The 21,604-nt window shown below is 34.4% G+C and overlaps 1 protein-coding gene across 5 annotated transcripts in view; it reads right to left on the bottom strand.

Moving 5' to 3' along the window:
• Positions 1-461: 461 nt before the first annotated feature.
• The window catches only part of LOC110451403 (centrosomal protein of 295 kDa-like), a 50,434-nt gene continuing 29,291 nt past the window's right edge, over positions 462-21,604 (bottom strand). For 3 of the 5 annotated variants that reach the window (XM_021499392.1, XM_021499393.1, XM_021499394.1), the window contains exons 21-24: positions 19,247-20,119; positions 18,315-18,447; positions 12,127-12,259; positions 462-5,985 (exon numbers count right to left, since the gene is read on the bottom strand). In XM_021499392.1, the coding sequence (XP_021355067.1) occupies positions 5,923-5,985; positions 12,127-12,259; positions 18,315-18,447; positions 19,247-20,119 (1,202 nt within the window). In that variant the 3' untranslated portion in view covers positions 462-5,922. The remainder of the gene's footprint in view (positions 5,986-12,126; positions 12,260-18,314; positions 18,448-19,246; positions 20,120-21,604) is intronic. The other 2 variants (XM_021499395.1, XM_021499396.1) reach the window with 2 other exon arrangements.

Below are 21,604 nucleotides of genomic sequence, written 5' to 3'. Positions count from 1 at the left end.
TAAAAGGATACATTATTTTTACCCTTAGTTATATCTTAAGCATCCACACTAGCAATGTTCCTGTATACTGGGATGATCATTGATGTTCTGTTTGATGATCAAATATTAATAGAATCTATCGCTACTGGTTGTGTAAGATAGAGAAATCACAACCCGAGGACTAAGATTTTTTGTCCAGAACGAGGCTTGCCGAGTTCTGGACAAAAAATCTTAGTCCGAGGGTTGAGATTTCTTTATCTTACACAACCAGTAGCGATTGGTTATTTTTCTGCCATATCTAACAGTATTTTAATGCGAAATAAAGGTAAACATGGACCCAAAACACATACAGGCAATTTGTTGATGGATTGTTGACGTGACGTCATTGTATTGTTGAAGTGACGTCATGCCATTGTTATGAATAGGGGAATCCCCCCGTCTCAACCCTAGGGCGGAGACAGATAAATCTAGCACCGGCAAAACGGGAGATAAATCTGTCAGGTGTGGGAGAATTTACTATAATGTATATATGTGTTTACATTTTTCTCTTTATAGATTTTTGGGCTATTTACATTTACATTTTAATTACCACTACTTATCTATTGCAGGGTTAATTAATTACTTCAGGCAGTAATTTTGTGGGATCACATAAATCCAATGTTGCATGTGTATATACAATGTATGAGGATTATCGTATAGCTTGGGGTATGTTTACAGATCGGTAAGTCTCTAAATCTTTGCTCTTATTGGAATAAGAGCATGTTAAGCACAGGGCCTTGATGACCATACATAAACATATTGGTCGTATCAATAGTATAGATATATATCTAGCTGTTGCTACTACCGTGTGTCAAGGCCCTGTGATAGTGGTCACATTAAATATTTTTATAGTTATGTCAATTGTCAGGTTGTGATGCATTCATGTACCTTATTCAATTATCATAAAAAATAACCATTAATTTGTTTTCATTTTCACATGAAGCATCTTATACATATCTATATATTCATATCAGTACCTAGAAATATTGTCACAAGGAAAAGAAGGCGAAAGGTTTGTTTGTCGAGTTGAAGTTTTATCATATATTTTGGCTGCTATGCAGTAAAGCTGTCGCATACATTTTTGCTATACAGTTGTTGCATAGGATTGAGGGCAGTTGTTTTGGCCAGACTTGTCTGAGGAAGTTTATTGACGTAGTCATGCCACATAAGAAAAAAATGATATTACCAGGGTTGCCAAGTTTCGTGGCTTGAGACAAAATCTCACGGCGAGAAGTCCCAACTCACTCTGAAATGTGTCACACGTAATGATTACATATTCACATTGTTAAAAGTGTAAAAGTTTCTGCTGTTTTTCCAGTCTAATAAAACAAACCGTGGTCGATCATATCATTAACAAGAAATTCATCATATTTTCTGAAACTCACCAAAGCCGACTACATAAAATTTCCTACCAAGTAGGATCTTGTTCTCTATACCATCTGATTGATATTTCAATAAGTTATTATCATCCACCTAGTTTAAGTCAGGGAGAGTCCAGATTCTGCAAGGATTTTGTTAACTCTACCAAGATGATGATGTGATTTTGCAGTGTAACTAAATGGGGCATTATGCTATTAAGTATATTTTATCAAAAATGTTCATTGATTTTCTGCCTAATTATTTTGGATATTTTTATAACAAATTTTGAGAATGCTAAGTCTTATAATTCAACAACACTGTAAAACACTTACACGCTGACTGTTAGACTTGCTGATGAGGTTGCGGCTTGATTTTAAGATCGGTTGTCTAAAAATAGATTCACTGTTTCTTTTTTTTATATCCATTTGGTGCTGTTAATTGATTTGAATATAGTCACAAACAACAAGTTTTGTATGCCCTAGTTTATTTTCATGTCTGTTGGACCAGAGTCATCTAGTAAGAAAATCACTCTAAAACTTCTGTTAAATCATTTTACATCATACATCATATATATACTAAGTATATGCTCATGCTTTGATTACTTTTCTTCTGGATTACCACAGAAATATCTATACTGAAAAATTAAAAATATGATAAAATATTTTGGTACTGTTTTCCTCAGATCTATAGTTCAGCGTACCCTATTGAAGGGTGTAGCGCAAATCATTTTGTGTCGAGAATATATTGTACAGTGGAACTTAACTTATCCCCGTCACTTGATTTCTGTGTTCTGATGTTACAGTAGGGGGACTTGACTTATCCCTGTCAATTAATTTCTGTATCCTGATGTTCATTTGTCCTTTTTTTACGATATATGTATTTTTTCTAGATTTAACGATGAATAAGGTGCTCCCTGTGAAATAGATGCATGTTGTACTTATTTGCGATCTCAATTTAACATTAAGCTGACAGATTATTGTATTCTGCCGTAGCTGTATAACTTTTTACACTTTATTTTTAAGTCTAACTTTTATATACAAACCAGTTGTATGTGTTCCAATGCTATGCATGCTGCTCTTCTCGAGTTGTGTTAAGTTCACAATACAGATTATGTATGCTTCTATGTAAATTGAAAATGATCCAACTTTGAAGTTTTGTACATATATTTGTTTATCAACCTATTTTTTTTCATGGGATATTGAAGTATATGAGACTCGCTATGTTGTCAACACTTGATATAACTGTACAATCAGTCGACTATTTTGTCAATGTTTTGGGGGAGGGGCCTATTAGCCTTTGGCTTCCTGGTCTAGTTTTGAGCTGCTTTTAGATGCTTATCACCTTTCATGCTGTTCCTATTGTTCATTCAAATAATGGAAATGTAAAAGTTATGATAGTGGATACTGTATACCAGAAATTTTAGCCCAATCAAATGTCTGCCCTTCACCAGTGAAATCCATTTTTGCCAAGTATAAAATTTGTCCTTCAAATTTGATAAAGTCTGTATTTACCATGTTGTTTACTAATGTTCACTGTAAAATCGCCCTCATTACAGTATGTAAAGAAGGCCAAAATTAACCTTCAATTTCCTGGTACACAGTATACATTGAAAAAATGTTGAGGCAAGGTAAAACCTGGGACTCTTTGATTTGAAAGTAGACCTGGGCCCACTTGTATAAAACATCTCAACTCTTGAGATTTGCTCAAGTCTAAGATTTCCCATAGACAATACATTACTTGAGATTTTCCTTAACTTTGAGATGTTTTATACAAGTGGGCCCTGTCCTGTACGACCTAAACCATAACCTGTGGTCTTACCAACCGCCAAAACACATTGAGATTGCTTTGTAATATTGTACTGTCTGTATAGAATTATACTGTGTAAGTGGAGATTCTTGTATGTAGAAATGTACACATTGTGATTCTTTAATCGGATTGTGATGTGGAAAGGTTCTCGTTGTGATCATTTAAACTGATCATCGTTGTGATCATTTAAACTGATCACGGTACTGAAATTTATGAGCTGGCAATGGATCTGAATTCTATGTACTTATCATATATCTGTAATCTATAAACAAATATTTGCATGTGGACATTTTCATGATAATGTACTCAATATGAAAAAAATGAGAGCATTTCATATCGAAAAAAACCCCTTAAGTTTCCTTCTATAATGCATCACAACTAGAACTGCATGTCAATAATGTATTAGAATATTGAAATCAGCGGGATGTCATCTTGAAGGTTGTTAAAGTTACTGGGAGTAACACTGGGGTTTGACACTATAATAATATATATATGGTTATGACTTTTAATACCGAGAGTAACCCTTGGGTTTAATACTATAATATATAAATATGGTTATGACTTGAACATATGGGTATGTCCACATGAGCATGCAACATTTTCTGCGACATTTTTGGTTGTCTCAAGTTTTGTTTTTATGATTACTTTATACCGACCTGTACTACAATTGTACTTTTTTTTGTTATTCTGTTTAATATAATGTTAATGGATTTATAATTGAACTCAAATGGGTATGCTTTTGTTAATAAAATCATAAAAACAAGAAAAATAGTTGACAGGTCATTCTACAGTGATATAATTGCAATGGTTGTTATTTTTCCAAATGCCATTACTGGCAATAGTCAAATAATAGTTTGAATTTTTCACTAACCATTGGTTAAAGTTAAACAACTTTTGAACAACTGGGGCCTGGTATGTAAATTTAACCAGTTTAATATGTATGTCTATTGCAAATGAGACTCAACATATATAATTAGATTGAGAGAAAAGACACTAGAAACAAATTTCTTGAATTACAATTTATTATTTCACATGAAATATATATATATATATATAGTAGTTATTATTTTGAAGCATGGTTTGAGGCACATGGTAATCAAAAGTAAAATATTTTTTCAACAAACAACTTCGAAAACACAAATTCAGTATTTTTCAAATATCACAGCATGTTTTGTATTTATATTAGGGCACTCATGTTGCTACATTCATTTCATTAGTGCAATCATCAAATAGTGCACTGACCTTTTCCTTGAGCACATGTAATAAAGAATACATGTACTTCTTAAGTTAAATCTGTACACAAATCGGCACATCGTGCTTTCATTTCATGAGGTCAAACTTTAACAGTTTCTTTCTGGAACATAGTGTCCACACTAAATCTACTAGAAGACCATGAAAAAGTTCAATGTCAGAACCGTTTTTTTCTCTCTTCAACTTGGGGTATGCATCCATATATATACAAGGTGAAGCAATAAATAAGTTTTCCTGGGCTAGAGTTATTTGCCTTGCCAAGGTATTCATCTCTCATTTGATGCTGTGCATTTATGTTTCCCGGGCATTGGTAAAGTGTACGAATCGCAGTTTACAGCAACACTTTTCTTGTCCCCAAATTGTGAACATTATATCCCACTTAATATCACATAGTTTTATGCCACATTTCTCTTAATGACACATTTTCTTCAAACTATTGCTGTTTATCTCATAAATAACAAGTGATATTAAGTGGGATTTACTGACCTATTTATTAGTGACTATTGTACCAAGCATTTTTTTTTTTATAAAATTTCATTTCAAAATGAGGACAAACAATTTTGACAATATCTATAATCCTGTTCGACAACTAATTGTCTAATAAAATGTAGGAACTAAAATGAAGTTAAGTCTTGAGTTAAATAAATTAATTTACTAACTTTACAATGCTACTCTAACATCAATATATAATGAAATAAACCTTCACATATTCATATTGTCAGGTGATTATCCTAGTACAATACATTATATAAGTATTGTTATACAGGAAGTCAGGTATTTTCTCAGTAAATATCTGGAAATACCTCTTACTATAACAGAAGTGAATAATCTTAAGTAAACATCTCTTTCTCTACATGTAGTTAGTATACATATACAAAGGTAATTTCCTTTTTAAGTTCATTTCTGTATTCCCCAGAAAAAGCAGTCTCTCTAAATGTTTTTCAGGGAACTGATCTCTGTCTCCTTCCCTGATCTAAGACGAGAGGTTCTTACTGTAGTATACGTAGTCCCCTTACATATGATCAGTCGTATAGCTACAATAATTTCTGACATTGTTTGCAGATATTTCCAAACATTTTCTTTAGGCTAGTAATTATGGATTGTATATAAATGTTAACGTTTACACATAATAATTTACTGGTTGTGTTATATGAATTTCTATACGAATACAATCCATTTGTTACAGCTATATTTTGACCTAAACTATGGTGTAAGAGAACTTTTACATGTTTTACAGATTTAGATCAAATTTCTGACATTTGTTTCTGGTTTTCACAGCAGTATGTAGTGGTATGATCTATGCATTCTGAAGAAATTAAATCCGTATTTCTGTATACCGGTACTAGAGATCTTAATCAACTGATGACCAAATGGAAAGACTGGCATCTGACGCTGTGTACCGCCCCGTCATCTGGCGATGAGAAACGCCCCGTCATCTGACGCTGTGTGATCTGACGCTGTGTTACGCCCCCGTCATCTGATGCTCTGTCACTTGCCATCTTTCTTCTGTTTCCTTAATTGTTCCTTCTTCTTCATATTCTCATTCAGTTTCTGTAACAAAAACAAACATGATGACAAACAAATGGCTTCCGTCTAGTATTTACCAATATGAGTTGTTTCACTCTGCCATCTTCATGTACACACAGTCGTTCTTTCCTGCTATTTATACTGTTCTCTTACCCAAAAGTTTACTTTCAACTCGTGCAAAATCATATCCAACTAATACATATGCATGCTCCATTATTGGAAAATAGACCATCTGGTATTGCATATTTCAAAAACTGAATCGGATGAATCTTATTTATTCACATATCAAGAAAAGATTAACAGACAATACCAATAAAAATTACTATTATATTATTTTAACATGTGTAGCAAACACTTAAATTATACTGTCACCGTTATTACTTGTAAAATTACCTGTTTAGTTTTCGTTATAATTTATAATTAAACAGAAACTTTAGTTAATTTGATTTGATATAAATAAATATTAATTAATTACTGTGGATAATGATCATATTAGAATTGATTATGTATTTACTGCCATATATATCGGGACAAATGACACGGATCTTACACATCACACCACCGCGGGCGCTGTACAGACAGATGATCAATGTCTGATAATGTTTATGAATGATGAGACATGACGGAAGATGAGATCCAGTAATATGATGCTGTGTTGTAGCCAATCTCTCTCTCTGATGTTCCTGACTTAAGGGATCTCACATAAAGGTGATCATATTCGCAGGAATTTATTTGTGACATTAATAGTGAAGCATTTGTTTACAAATGAATTGGTGTCAACACTATTTACTGATGACATCTATGTTGAATTAGTGCTGTATATTAGAGACTGAACTTCGTGATTCTGCCCAAAAAATATCACCATGAAAATGTTTGAAAGTTTTGGTTTCAAATTGGAAGAAAAAGAGTACGCTAATGGATTATCTTGCATATGGAACCTGTGTCTATAAAACACAGATAGCCTTCTTATCACCATGGTTACAGTGTAAAAAAATCACCCTATCACCATGGTAACATTTGAATATAAAACACAGCTTATCTCCCCGTCACCATGGTAATTAACCTGGGTGCAGATAAACACAGCTAGTATCCCTATCACCAAGGTAACCCTTGTACGTAAAACATAGCTAGTCTCCCTGTCACCATGGTAACCTGCATGTGTACATGTAAAACACATCTAGTATCCAAATACCTATGGTTATTAACCTGTGTACATAAAAATTGAGCTAGTCCCAAACTCCCTATCGCCATGGTAACATTGGATTGTAAAGCACAGCTAATTAGTCTCTCCATCACCATGGAAACCTGCACATGTAAAACACAGATGAGTCTCCCTTTCACAATAACACATTTGTTTAAGAAACACCTAGTCTTCCCATCACCATGGTAACTTTCGATTTTAAAACACAGCTGGTCTCCCCATCACCATGGTAACCTATGTACATGTAAACACAGCTAGTCTCCCATCACCATGGTAACCTGTGAATAACGCTGAGCATGTTATACATGTACCATAAACAATACATTCGTCTTCCATCACCATGGTGATATGAGATGACATCATACATTGTGCTGAAAGAAATGATACAATGAATGATCATGGAGAAGAAAATGTTTTGAGAGACACCTGAAACAAATCAATATATCCATGAATGAAAGGTTACTGCACAACAAGTATGATATATGGGTAATTATATGGGTAGGGTAGGGCTATGATGAATAGGCTTCACTCATTAATAATGGAATTATTCATAATCTTTCAATTGGCGTAATGAATATGCATGAGTCATGACTGTGTATAGACCAATGGTAATGCTTGACAAAATGATCATGAACATATGCATGAGACATTTGACCAATGAATATTCATGAGACAATGGTTGATGAGGTATGCTGGATTGGAGGGATTGATTAAAATGTGAGTTACTCAGTCCCTGCACACTTTGGCAAACATATTAGTTGTTACTCACAACAGCCAGTCTGTTTAGTCCTGTCACAAAACCAACAAAGTTTAGTGCTTGTCAATCTCACACCGTGACAGCATTGGTGCCCAACACACCAACCCGTAAGTATAGCATATGTAACCAAAGCGAGGCTCATGGTATATTACTAGATCTTCCATGCATGCCCTTACCAATTTCTCTAACCCTGAATTATCTTCGAAAATATAATGCAATATACATCAACATTAAGGAGATATTGTGTAGCTGTCAATCTATCATACAGATATTTATGAGCATGTCAATCAATCTTTTATACCGATATACATTAGAAGCAGATGAAGTATGTGATTAATGATTATGTTCACAGATAATTCACACCTAGATCAAAATTGTCTAATGTTTGAATATAATGATCCAATGATAGCCATTTTATCTTTATCATTTCTTCATTAATTTCAACACTAATCCCTAAACAAATAGAAATCCATTTACTGATTCCAAAGAAAGAAAAGCCACTTACTGATTCCAGAAATAGAAATCTATTTCTGATCCCAAACGTAAACTAACTTGATGATTCCAAAAATAGAAAACCCAGTTACTGATTCCAGAAATAGAAATCTAGTTTCTGATTCCAAATGAAGTAAACTACTTAATGATTCCAAAAATAGAAAACCGCGTACTGATTCCGAAAATAGAAATCCACTTACTGATTCCAAAAATAGAAATCCACGTACTGATTTCAAAAGTAGAAATCTACTACTAATTCCAAAAATAGAAATCTACTGGTACTTATTAGACATGTATTACTGATTCCAAAAATGAAACCAACTTACTGATCATCAAAATGGATATCTACATAAGAGAAAGGTCTCTACTGATTTTTTATGAGGTCATTGGGATCTCGTATAAGACAAACCTTAAAATTTAAACCAATTCAGGACAATCACTCTAGGGACATTTCAGGGATCCCTTAAAATTTAGGATTACATCAGGTCAGTTTGAACTTTAGATTATTATTGTAGTTAAGTTAGAGTTTCCAGTCAGATTAGGACAGACCATGTTACCAGCGTGTCGCACTGTTTACAGAGGAAATACACACCCACACGAGAAGGAGAAGAGTTGGACAGGGGAGACAACCTAGTAAGGATACAACAACACAGTTACTTACTATCAGCATCAACTAACAATATTTACATAATTCAGATGAAAATTTGTTAATTCACCCAATATTTCTCAATACTGACAAGATTGCATCCATTTCCTGTGATATTTGATAATAATTTTCCATTTCTAAAATTCTGTATTTAAAAAAACAAATGTCATGCAAATATGAAAGTCAACAAAAGATGATAACTTAAATCAATTTTCTGGATGAAATTTTCTTACAATCACTGTATGCAGTAATCGTTTAAAGTTAAAAGTCACTTGAATATAAAAAGAACGAAAAAAAATGGTAGTTCACTTATAGTTACATTGTATCTACAATTTATTTTTCCAGATAAGAGTCTAAAAGAATGAACTGTTAAAATCATGAAAGGATAAGTACAAAAGGTATTTCAAAAATGTTAAATTAACATCACTACTTGGTATATATGGTAAAAGAGGAAGTAACGAACCGCAAACATCTACAGTGTACTCAATCTACTATAAGTACAGGTTTATCTAAACTAAGACATGTGGTTAAAACAAGTAAACAAATAATTTTATTATTATCAATCAAAGATTCATGTAGATCTACATCAAATTCAAATTCTGTAAACAAATATAAAAATAATTAAATTAAGGGGGAAAAAATTAGGATACTGATTAAACATAATTACAAAAATTCAACTTTGTGGTCAACAATGTACAGACTCGCTGCTGCATAAACTAGTACACAAAGTGTGATCAATAACGTATTGTTTTATGATAATCAGATACGTATATATTACGTAATATAGATATACGTCTCTGTGATTGTCTACTTTCGTTGTAATCATGTCAAGGTTTGTAAATGACAATATACTGTAACTGTATGTTCAATGTAGTTTAATATCTTCTTTAGTAATAAGACAGAAATATAATCTTATAGAACATTGAACCTTCTGCTAATTATAGATTATCACACTGTATTTTCTGATTTTCTGATTGCGCGCACGTGGATAAAACAGAGAGGCCACCGCATGTGGCCTCAAGATTGTATCGCCTGTGACAAACGTCAACAAATAGAAGTTTTGCGCGGAGGAAAACAAAGAACCTTAAAACTACGTAGATTTTTTTTAAACAATCCTACCGTCATTGGCTTTTCCATATGCACATTTACACCGGTAATGGTGTTGTTATTCTCACAATAATTGTCCGTTACTTTGTATTAATATGTTTATAACTGACTATTTTCTTATGCGGATCATTCTAGTGTGGACTGTTTCCGGTTTCGGACGTCATCTGGCGCGAGCAGACGATTTTATTTTTTGAGAAATTTTACTATTTAACATCAAACTAATTGCAACAGAATATGTTTTAATTGGAACTCATTCAGAAACCGTGTATTAACAACATACTAAAAATCGGCAAAAATCGGAGCAGCGAAAATTATGATTTTTACCATAGAATATATGTTCGTTGCCAACTGCGTTCGTACTACCTGATGCGACGTCAAAATGAAGGTCAATCCTTATATTTTTGCTGTAACAAGGTAACTTGTGATAAGTAGAACTGTTTGCTGTAACAAGGTAACTTATGATAAGTAGACATTTTTGCTGTAACAAAGTAACTTGTGATAAGTAGAATGGTTTGCTGTAACAAGGTAACCTATGATAAGTAGACATTTTTGCTGTAACAAAGTAACTTATGATAAGAAGAAGTGTTTGCTGTAACAAGGTAACTTATGATAAGTATAACTGTTTGCTGTAACAAGGTAACTTATGATAAGTATAACTGTTTGCTGTAACAAGGTAACTTATGATAAGCAGAAATGTTTGCTGTATCAAGGTAACTTGTGATAAGTAGAACTGTTTGCTGTAACAAGGTAACTTATGATAAGTATAACTGTTTGCTGTAACAAGGTAACTTATGATAAGCAGAAATGTTTGCTGTAGCAATGTAACTTATGATAAGTAGAAATGTTTGCTGTAACAAAGTAACTTGTGATAAGTAGAAATGTTTGCTGTAACAAGGTAACTTATAATAAGTAGAAATGTTTGCTGTAACAAGGTACCTTATGATAAGTAGAAATGTTTGCTGTAACAAGGTAACTTATGATAAGTAGAAATGTTTGCTGTAACAAGGTACCTTATGGTACGTAGAAATGTTTGCTGTAACAAGGTACCTTATGATAAGTAGAAATGTGTGCTGTAACAAGGTAACTTATGATCAGTAGAAATGTTTGCTGTAACAAGGTAACTTATGATCAGTAGAAATGTTTGCTGTAATTAAGAAGTTTATGATAAAAGAAAGTTCAGTAAAGCATGCATTTTGCAATTCCTTCAGTCAGATCACAAAACTAAACACTTCCTGCAAGTCAGGATAACATTAAATTCACTCAAAGTAGCACCTTCTGGGACTATAGCATAAGATAGAATTTGAAAAGCAAAGGGTAAAGTTGACCCACATTAATCAAGGTACTGGCTCCCAGGCAAATATCTAGATTTCCAATTTAAATGAAACATGGTGTTCACAGTTCATGGGAATTTGTTACGAAGAATACTGCCTGAATAGTGATGTTCTAGCGCATGATTAAAACTTTTTTTTTTTAAAGTGTTACATGGTAAATACAGATTTTAAAATTTCTACAGAAAGTGCTACATAAACTTAGTTTGTTTCATCCAGTTAAGGATTCTTCAAAGAATATGAAAACTTTTTAGCCAATTCAATTTTAAACAGTTGTCAAAAAATAGTCCATTTTTGCCTTGAGGAATCCCTAAATATGGTAACAACACAACAGAAGCCAAGATCTGAATTGTAATACAATATGGCTGTACCTTGATAAACTTTCCCTCTTTTTGCAACTCCACCTATTGCGTGTCTTTGAAGGAAAAAGAATAATAAAAAAAACCCTGACATTTCCACATCACCTTTTTTGCTAACTTACAATTAAAATCTTGGCTTGAAAAAAATGTCAACTTAAGAGTCATGTTAAATTAACCAACTCATCAATATCACTACAGAACATGCAGCATACCAAAACCCCACAAACAAGCTTTAAGAAGATTCCTGTAGTTTGTGTGATCTAGTCAGTACTGACCTTTTGAAACTCTTTGACCTTGTTGCGGTTGGCAGTGACGATTGCCTGTCGTTGCTGTTCCTTGTCCTCTGGTTTCACAGGTTCGTCGTCGTCCAGCCTGTTGGCTAACCTAAACAATCGAGGGTTGTACGCCCTGGATGTTAATGAGGCAAAAAATACAACAATCAACCCCTGTTTGTAAGTGGAAGTCCGGAACTCTGGTTCCCAAAACAGTCCATAACAGCACAGTCCTCACCAGGGCAGTTACCATGGAAACTGGGTACTGGAATAATTTCTACATTAACTGGTTATTTCCAGGGAAATCCAGATACTCTGACAGTCTCCTGACAGCTGTTTACCAGTAATATGTCAAAACAAAATTGTTCATAAAAATTGCCTTCTAAAAGAATTTTTTGATAAGTTCTGGATATTTTACATTTAAATATGTTTCGCATCTCATTTTCATAAAATATGAAGCAATATTTAATGAATTGGAATAAAATTAGCACCTGACATGGCGAGGACTTGTGCAGGAAAAACTCTGGAACCAACAAAGTCTCGCAATCAACATCAACAGCATCAAAACGGTCACTCATCAGTGATGTCGCAATGGGGTGAAGGAGGGAGACAATTTGTTAAACGTTTGTTTGAAATGTAAAGAGCAGTATTAATCTGATGGTTTGTCACGTGTTGTGTGCAATGATCACACTCACATCAAATCAAAGTCAAACAAAAACAATCATTTCCAGGACCAATTAAAGCATCAGCTCACGTAAAACATACCCAGAAAAGCTTGCTGACTTTTCATAACATCAACTCAAAATCGACTAAATTATTATAAATGGTATTACTGGAGAGCCATATTTTTAGTTATATCTTCAGTATGTTTTTGTACCGCCCTATTAGTTATCCCTGTAATACTTCCAGTTATCTACATTCACCTGTAAGTAAAGTGTTCCATCTCGAAGATAAATTGACTTTAGAATCTTAAAATGAATGGGGATTATCCAAAACTAACTTTTTTCTGATGTATGATGTCATAAGCAGCACCTGAGTATAAATATGTTGGTCAGTTGTTTTACGGCAGTCCTATCACAAGGTGTGGACCTGTACAATGGAATCTTGTTAATATTACCAGATCCACTAGTGATTTCTGAAGCCGTTACTGAGACCGTTCTCACGTGCCCTTTCATCAAATTTTATCCACTCTCCCCTCATAAGCTGCCATCTTATGAATTTGTTTGTTTTATTAATAATTGTTTAAATGAAATAGAAACAAGAGGCCCAAGGGCCTTAGACGTCACCTGAGTTATATCATAGGTACTGGTAGCTTTATTTTATTGTTTAGATGTGATGTGGAAATCAGCATGTAAACTAAGTGAAATACAATACTTTTAAAATATTGGTAAATTTTCCTTTTGGGGCCCCCCTAGCCCTCATAACCAAAGATGATTCTGACTAAGTTTGAGTAATTTTCTGCTGAAAATGGATAAATTATACCCAAAAGTGTTGTTTCCCTATATAAACTATAGTATGTTTGTTTGTTTGTTTATGTTTAAAGGCCTATCGACGGCTGTGGTCATTTAGGGCCATGGTGATTTATTTATTTATTTTACTTTTTTAACAAACATGTGAATAGCGAAGATAAAATCAGATAAAATGGTTCATTTTAAAAGTATTCGCATTGTATGTGTAGATAATAAAAAATAATAAAAGGGGGTTAAAATAATAAAAGAGATAACGAATAGATGATATGGAATATGCGATATATATATAACGTCAAAAATGATAAGGTGGGTTAAAAGACATCAGAGTCTATAAAATAGACCGATGTCTTTCAAATAGTTAAATAATGCCTTCGAATCCACGGAACTGAAAAGTGTTTTCATATCCGGGACTCGGAAGTAGTTATCACGAATGTGTTTAAAATCGGAACATTCTATTAAAAAATGCTCCACTGTAAATGGAGTGTCACATGCGTGGCATGAAGGTATATCTTCTCGTTTTAAAAGGTACGAATGAGTAGGATATGTGTGCCCAGTGCGGAGCCGAGCGAGGACAACTTCCTCTCTACGATCTTTCCGACTGGGAATAGATGTTTTAAGTTTATAAACAATAGTAAAATTTACCCCCACCCTCAGAGGGAACGGATGGCTCGGGGGCCTGAAATTGACAATTAATATAAAACTCCTGATGATCTTCCTATCCATGCACTGAAATTGACTGTAGTACCTCTGAGTCTGGAGAATAAGGATTTTTGAAATATTGCTTAATTTTCCCTTTGGGGCCCCGCCTTGGCCCCAGGGGTTTTAGTAAGAATCCCAATTTTACAATTTAAAACCATCTTTCTCCAAGGATAATTCTCACCAAGTAAAAATAATTTCCTACAGAAAATTGTCAAAATATACCCAAAAGTGTTATTTCCCTATATAAACTGGAGTAAATGTTACCCCCTCCCCAAGGGAGAATGTATAGCTCGGGGGTCCTAAAATTTACAATTTAAATAAAGCCCCTGATGATCTTTCTTTCATGCAGAGAAAATGACAGTAGTACCTCTGAGTCAGGAGAAGAAGATTTTTGAAATATTGGTTAATTTTCCCTTTGGGGCCCCGCCCTGGCCCCAGGGGTTCGGGTAGGAATCCCAATTTTACAATTTTGTAGCCTCATCTAACAAGGATGATTCTGACCAAGTTTGAATAAATTCCATCTACTAGTTCTTGAGAAGTTGAAAATGTTTACGGATGACAACGGACGTAAAGCGATCAGATTAGGTCAGATCAGATTAGGTCACTTGATTTGGTAAGATTCAAATGTGACTTTAGGGGTGAATGAGTTAAAGTGGTACAAGTACACTGTACCAATAACCACTCGTCAGCATGACAATATTTGTACGGTAGTCTATCCAGCATATCATCTACCAGGACTACCTTAAAACAGCCAATCTTAACATTTATTTTCCTGAATGCTGCTTACAATGTCAATAAAAAATAGTTTTTTTTATATAATGGAACAAACAAACGTTACTTTCATATTTATGTCATAGGATAGGAAAAATGCACGGCCAGACCAGGGTTCGAACCTGGGACCTTCCAAACTCTACCAATTGAGCTTCTTGGTCCCCAACGATCGACCCAGTCCAGTCCCGCTACATTTACATAGTCTGCTGTATTGAACTAAAGAGAGATTGTAGAAGATTAACATCAACAAAGTCAACCATCATCGAGAATTTTTAAGCAAAATAAGTATTTCCTTAGCAAAGAGTGTGATAGAACGTGAGGAAATGTGCATTCTCAGTAACTATAGCAACAGACACCCACAATTATGCGCAGTAGCATGCTGCATGCCGATGAGCATTAGCCCAATAGTGTAAAGACAAAGTCTAGCCATTAAGCCTCAATGTGCTCATTCTGATGAAGTATGACCCTGGCGCATGTTTTTGACATTGACATATGAAATCTGATGTGATCGCTGTAGATGAAATTCTACCTAAGGACAACATTGGCTAGCAGATCATTAATGATTGATGTTGCGCATGAAACTGATATCATCTACAAAATTGATGTAGGTGACAACTTACCACAAAAAAATTTAGTCTTTCATTTTCCTTGGTTTTATTTGTTGTAATTTAATACACTATGAAGACCATCATACAGTATTCACTAAGTTTGTTTTACGAATCATTGAAAAAATGAATTTTGACACAGATGCCAACATTTTAAACAAAATTTAAACATCATGATTATTAATATAGTAACAAAATTATGATTATTTCAAATCAACACCTTTGATTATCAGCAAATGCACAAATGTTAATTGATAGTAATGTACAAACCCAAGCCAATTCCAATGTTTAATGAGACAACCAATACCACACCAAGAGTAGCTATAAAGGGGAGGTAACCTTCGTTATAGGTCAAACAAAACCACACCTTCAGGGATTAGTGATTCCACTCCAAGGGTTATACAGGAAACACTCAACAGTGCAGAACACATCACATGCTTTGTTGGACATTAACATAAGATTGACCTCAGCTGAGGTCAAAAGACATGTAACAAGGTCAAGGTCATGCACACATAACAGGACCATGTGACAGGTGAGTGACGACACACAATGATGCTGTGATATTATGAATTGCGAGACTGATATACCACAAGGAAACATTTCTGGGTTGACATACCTAATAAAATCAAAACAAACTTTTGAATTTCAAAACTTTTACTAATTTCTTGGATTTGTCAATTTTACTCATGCATCATAATTACCAAATCCTTATTTTCAGATTTATACTTAAAAAAAATTCTCCAAATCCTTTCATAATGCATTAGTTCTCTGATCTTCAAATGAAGACACCATATTAAATTCCAATTAAAAACCAATTCAAAGATGTGTTTATGGCCAAAAATGCTTCCTCTGACTTCCACTTACAATAAATAAGATAGCCCTACACAGGCTAAGTAGCTCTCCCCAATTATACATTAACATCAATTAATTAAGTCAATAACAAGCTCAACTAATCATATTTCTCCAGTAATTTAGATAATAAAATAAAAAAAGATATAAGTACTTTCTATTTTTATCTGGATGTAGGAAAATTAAACTGGTTGCATAATCAACTTTGTAGTGAATTAAAACACTTACTAAATTGTTGAATGGAAAATAGACTAGATGTATTCAATTCTAAATTAAATACAATTTAAAAAAAGTTCAATTAAAACTACAACTAGGGCTATATCTGGATTGGGTGGCTCTATACACTGTACAACTCTACTCCTATCATTTAAAAAAATGTATTATGCAGAATTTTCTATGGAGCTCTGTGGTTATTTTCTTTTCCGTAAATATTTTCCAAATTTGTAACTCTTAAATTCCAAGTACAGTATTTGGACAGACAGCTGATCAAAAAACAAGTCTTCAGTTAACTGAACTGTCTGTCTATAATTGTAATCAATGATATCTACAGAAATAAAAAAATAAAAGATCACAATGATGTTGATCTAAAAATTACATCAGAAAGAAATGTCGACCAAAATCAACCTTTGAGAAAATGTTTTTTCATCATGTTTTGGAGCAAAAAGTTATGAAAATCACTTACGGTAATTGACCAAATTTTAAGTGTGATATCTACCAATTTTACAGTGAGTAATCATTGCATTGAAAAAGTATTGAAGCTATATATCAATAGAGCTAAAAAACGTTAAAGATTAAAGCCAAAGATATTTGCTTTTGTTGCATATTTTAAAGACAGAAAATACCCCAAGTTAATTTTGATAGCAACATTAGTTTGTGACATATAGATTAAAACTTGGTACTACATATCTGTATATCATTTTCAAACGACATTAATGCTGTTTTAACACACTCAAAATACCCCAACCTTCATGAAAGTTAAATTCCTCTACAACTTTGGTGATGCAGTTTTTTAATCCAAAAACGTATTATCTAGTTATTACATGTACTGTATATCAATTACGGTATTGGTAATTAAATGGCTATTCTTAATACAGACCTAAGACCTAACAATTTTGAATGCAGTTACATACAAAAAAAAATGAAAATGTCAAATATATTTTTAACTCAATTATTATCAGTATTAGCATTGATTATAACAGTTACTGAGATATTTGTGTTAATTGGTTAATTCCCGATCTAGGTAGGATATATATAGCTTTACAGACAAGCTGCATGCTGCACAAACACCACACATCAGACAGTCAACATAGACATTAAAGTCAACGGGACAGGAGTAAAACACAAAACTACTACAGTGTACAGCAGACTTGCCAACTTTTTTGAAATTTCAATGGGGGAATTACGTGCGCTCAGAACTAAAACCATAAATAAAATGTGTGTATATACACCATAGGAAAAGTAACACTTTTAAAAAGCATCTTTTGAGCTTTTCTTTCAGGTGAAATCATCAGATCTTAGAATATATAACTAGTTTAGTACATTCTGATTCACTGGCTGAAAATACTCGATTTTAGGGTCCAAAATCATCAGGAGTCTCCTTCCATTATAGGGAGAGTTGGCAAGTAGGGTACAGAACACAAGAATGAATAAAACAAAGCATTGCAATGACAGACACTGACACAACAGTATACAAGCATCAAAATGACAAAGACTAAAAGTACAAGTTTTTCGATGATTATGACCATCACCACTATCTACAAACACCTACTACTAGCTACTGGCACCTAGACAATGTTACCTCATGTGGCGCTCATACACAATTTTGTCAGCAGCACGTCTGCGCTCCTCTTCAGTTAATAGTGCTTCCTTAGTAACGACCTTCACTGAGCTGGAAGGTGTCTCCTTGGACTGGAGTGGCTGAGGGGGTGGGGCTACAAATACAAAGCAAAAATTAATTGTATATGAAATAAGATTGATTATATTCCTACATACAATTCTGTTACAGCATGACTTGATAGTAGAAGGGACTTCAGATGAGATAAAAAAAATACCTTCAAATGCAAAAATACCATTTTGTACAAGAAACAAACTTAGGGATTTACACAAGTGTTAGGGGTAGAACAATGTACCATAAACTGTAACAAAATAACAGAAACTGTTTTTTCGGCATGATTATGGCTTTGATTAATCATTTCTAAAAGGAAAGCCTTACCTTGCAGGACTTTCAAAAGAAATAATAAAGATGAAATAAACCAAATATAATTAACAACAGTGTTCTGATTGTAAAAATCAGCAGGGCTAGACCAGGGTCATACCCTGGACTTCAGATTGCTATACCATCTCTCTAACCAATTGAGCTACCTGTTCATCGGAAGTATCCTAGAACAACTGTGGGACAGTTTTATCCAAAGTTAAGGGGAGGTTACTGTACAAAGGAAAACACACAGTACTGTGGGACAGAAATTGATCAACAAACTAAAGCCTGTCTAGATTAATACATTAGTTACAGAGATACAGTCTGAGAGAACAAAGCACTTCAATCACTATGGCAACATCATTGCTATTCTCTCCTGTTTGCTCTGTAGATCTAGATTGGAGAGTCACAATATCACAATTGAATTCTAATGATGAAGGAGAAATAAATCATCCGAGCTACATCAATATCAATGAAACAAAATCCACCAGTTATTAAAGTGCGATGATTTACATGTACAATGCGAGTATGCCTACCTGACGACTTGACACTTCGACTTTTCTTCCATGAGGCTAGAGTTTTGGACAATCCTGTTGGGCCCACAGACCTTACGACTCCACTGTCATCAGCATCCCTGGACTTCTGACCTGACCCTGGGGCTGATGTGGGACGCCCTGTTTCCTTTAATGGTTTTTTCTTCATGGTATTCATTTCCCCTTTTTGAGAGGTCATAAAATCTGCAAGGCTGACCACAGCACCAGGTGTAACTTTCCCTGCTGATGGTGATTTAGGGACCTCCTTCACAGCCTTCTTCCCCCCATCTTTCTTCGATTGTAGGGCCTTATTAAGATAGGTTCCCGGTACCTTAGGTGCCTGCTTCTTTTTCCCTGCCTGGGCTTCCTCAGCAACCTCAAACATTTTCCGCCTTTCGCCGACCTTGTCACCTAACCTTGTATCTCTGGGCGAATCTGATGAGTCAGCAGATCGCCTTGACGACAAGGTCTGTTCTGTGGACGTCCTTGCAGACGAAGATTCAAGTGACCTTGCCACATGAGACTCAGAGGAATTCCTGGTTGAACCAGAATCTAAAGAACGTACAATGACTGGTTGTGCTGGTTTCTGGTCATCTGTTTTGGGTTTCTCTCCCTCATCATCCAGAAGCCTTGACCAGGACACTGGTGGTCTACTCGGCTCCTGCTGGCTGCTAAATTTCATGGCTAAGGACATAGTTGGACTGACCATTACTGGTATAGCGTGGAACAGAGTATCTGAACCGGAGTCACTGCCTGTGTCTTCACTCTCCTCAACAGGTGGGGGTGGTGGGGGTGGCGGGGCATAGCGGGGAGGGGACAGTGTCCTGGCAGTGTTTGGACCCTCGTCCTGGTCGTACGACCTGGATGTGGTGAAATCTGAAATTCATGCAATTGAAACTGATTAGTTCTGAAGCCAATAAAATTCTGATAACCTATCCAACTTTAAAACAAAAAGCAATAATTTATAGCTTTTGAATCAACGAGATTTAAGATTAAAATTCATCTCAACCTTTTTTTCATTTCCTGTTGATACAATACTGTATGTGTTTAGTATTTGAAGTAATATAATAAACCTGTTTTACAGCAACCATGTGTCCGATTTATGTTCTTGAATATGTATACATATAAGTTGTAGTCATGGTAACATGTATTACCTGTGTAGTCATGGTAACATGTATTACCTGTGGAGTCATGGTAATATGTATTACCTGTGTAGTCATAGTAATATGTATTACCTGTGTAGTCATGGTAATATGTATTACCTATGTAGTCATGGTAATATGTATTACCTGTGTAGTCATGGTAACATGTATTACCTGTGTAGTAATGGAATATGAATTACCTGTGGAGTCATGGTAACATGTATTACCTGTTGAGTCATGGACATATGTATTACCTGTGTAGTAATGGTAATATGTATTACCTGTGTAGTAATAGTAATATGTATTACCTGTGTAGTAATGGTAATATGTATTACCTGTGTAGTCATGGACATATGTATTACCTGTGTAGTAATGGTAATATGTATTTCCTGTGTAGTCATGGTAATATGTATTACCTGTGTAGTCATGGTAATATGTATTACCTGTGTACTAATGGTAACATGTATTACCTGTGTAGTCATGGTAATATGTATTACCTGTGTAGTCATTGTAATATGTCTTACCTGTGTAGTCATGGTAATATGTATTACCTGTGTAGTCATAGTAATATGAATTACCTATGTAGTCATAGTAACATGTAGTACCTGTGTAGTCATGGTAATATGTATTACCTGTGTAGTCATGGTAACATGTATTACCTGTGTAGTCATGGTAACATGTATTACCTGTGTAGTAATGGTAACATGTATTACCTGTGTAGTCATAGTAACATGTATTACCTGTGTAGTCATGTAAATATGTATTACCTGTGTAGTCATGGTAACATGTATTACCTGTGTAGTAATGGTAACATGTATAACCTGTGTAGTAATTGAATATGTATTACCTGTGTAGTCATGGTAACATGTATTACCTGTGTAGTCATAGTAACATGTATTACCTGTGTAGTCATGGTAATATGTATTACTAATATGTATTACCTGTGTAGTCATACCTGTGTAGTCATGGTAACATGTCTTACCTGTGTAGTCATGGTAACATGTATTACCTGTGTAGTCATGGTAATATGTATTACCTGTGTAGTCATGGTAACATGTAAAATCACTGAGATATGCGACACTAGTATAACCTGTGTAGTCATGGTAACATGTACAATGTATTACCTGTGTAGTCATGGTAATATGTATTACCTGTGTAGTCATGGTAACATGTATTACATGTGAAGTCATGGTAATATGTATTACCTGTGTAGTCATGG

The sequence above is a fragment of the Mizuhopecten yessoensis genome, unplaced genomic scaffold, assembly GCF_002113885.1.
Source record: "Mizuhopecten yessoensis strain PY_sf001 unplaced genomic scaffold, ASM211388v2 scaffold5989, whole genome shotgun sequence".
Taxonomy (NCBI): Eukaryota; Metazoa; Mollusca; class Bivalvia; order Pectinida; family Pectinidae; genus Mizuhopecten; species Mizuhopecten yessoensis.
This window is presented reverse-complemented; position numbering and strand designations above follow the sequence as displayed.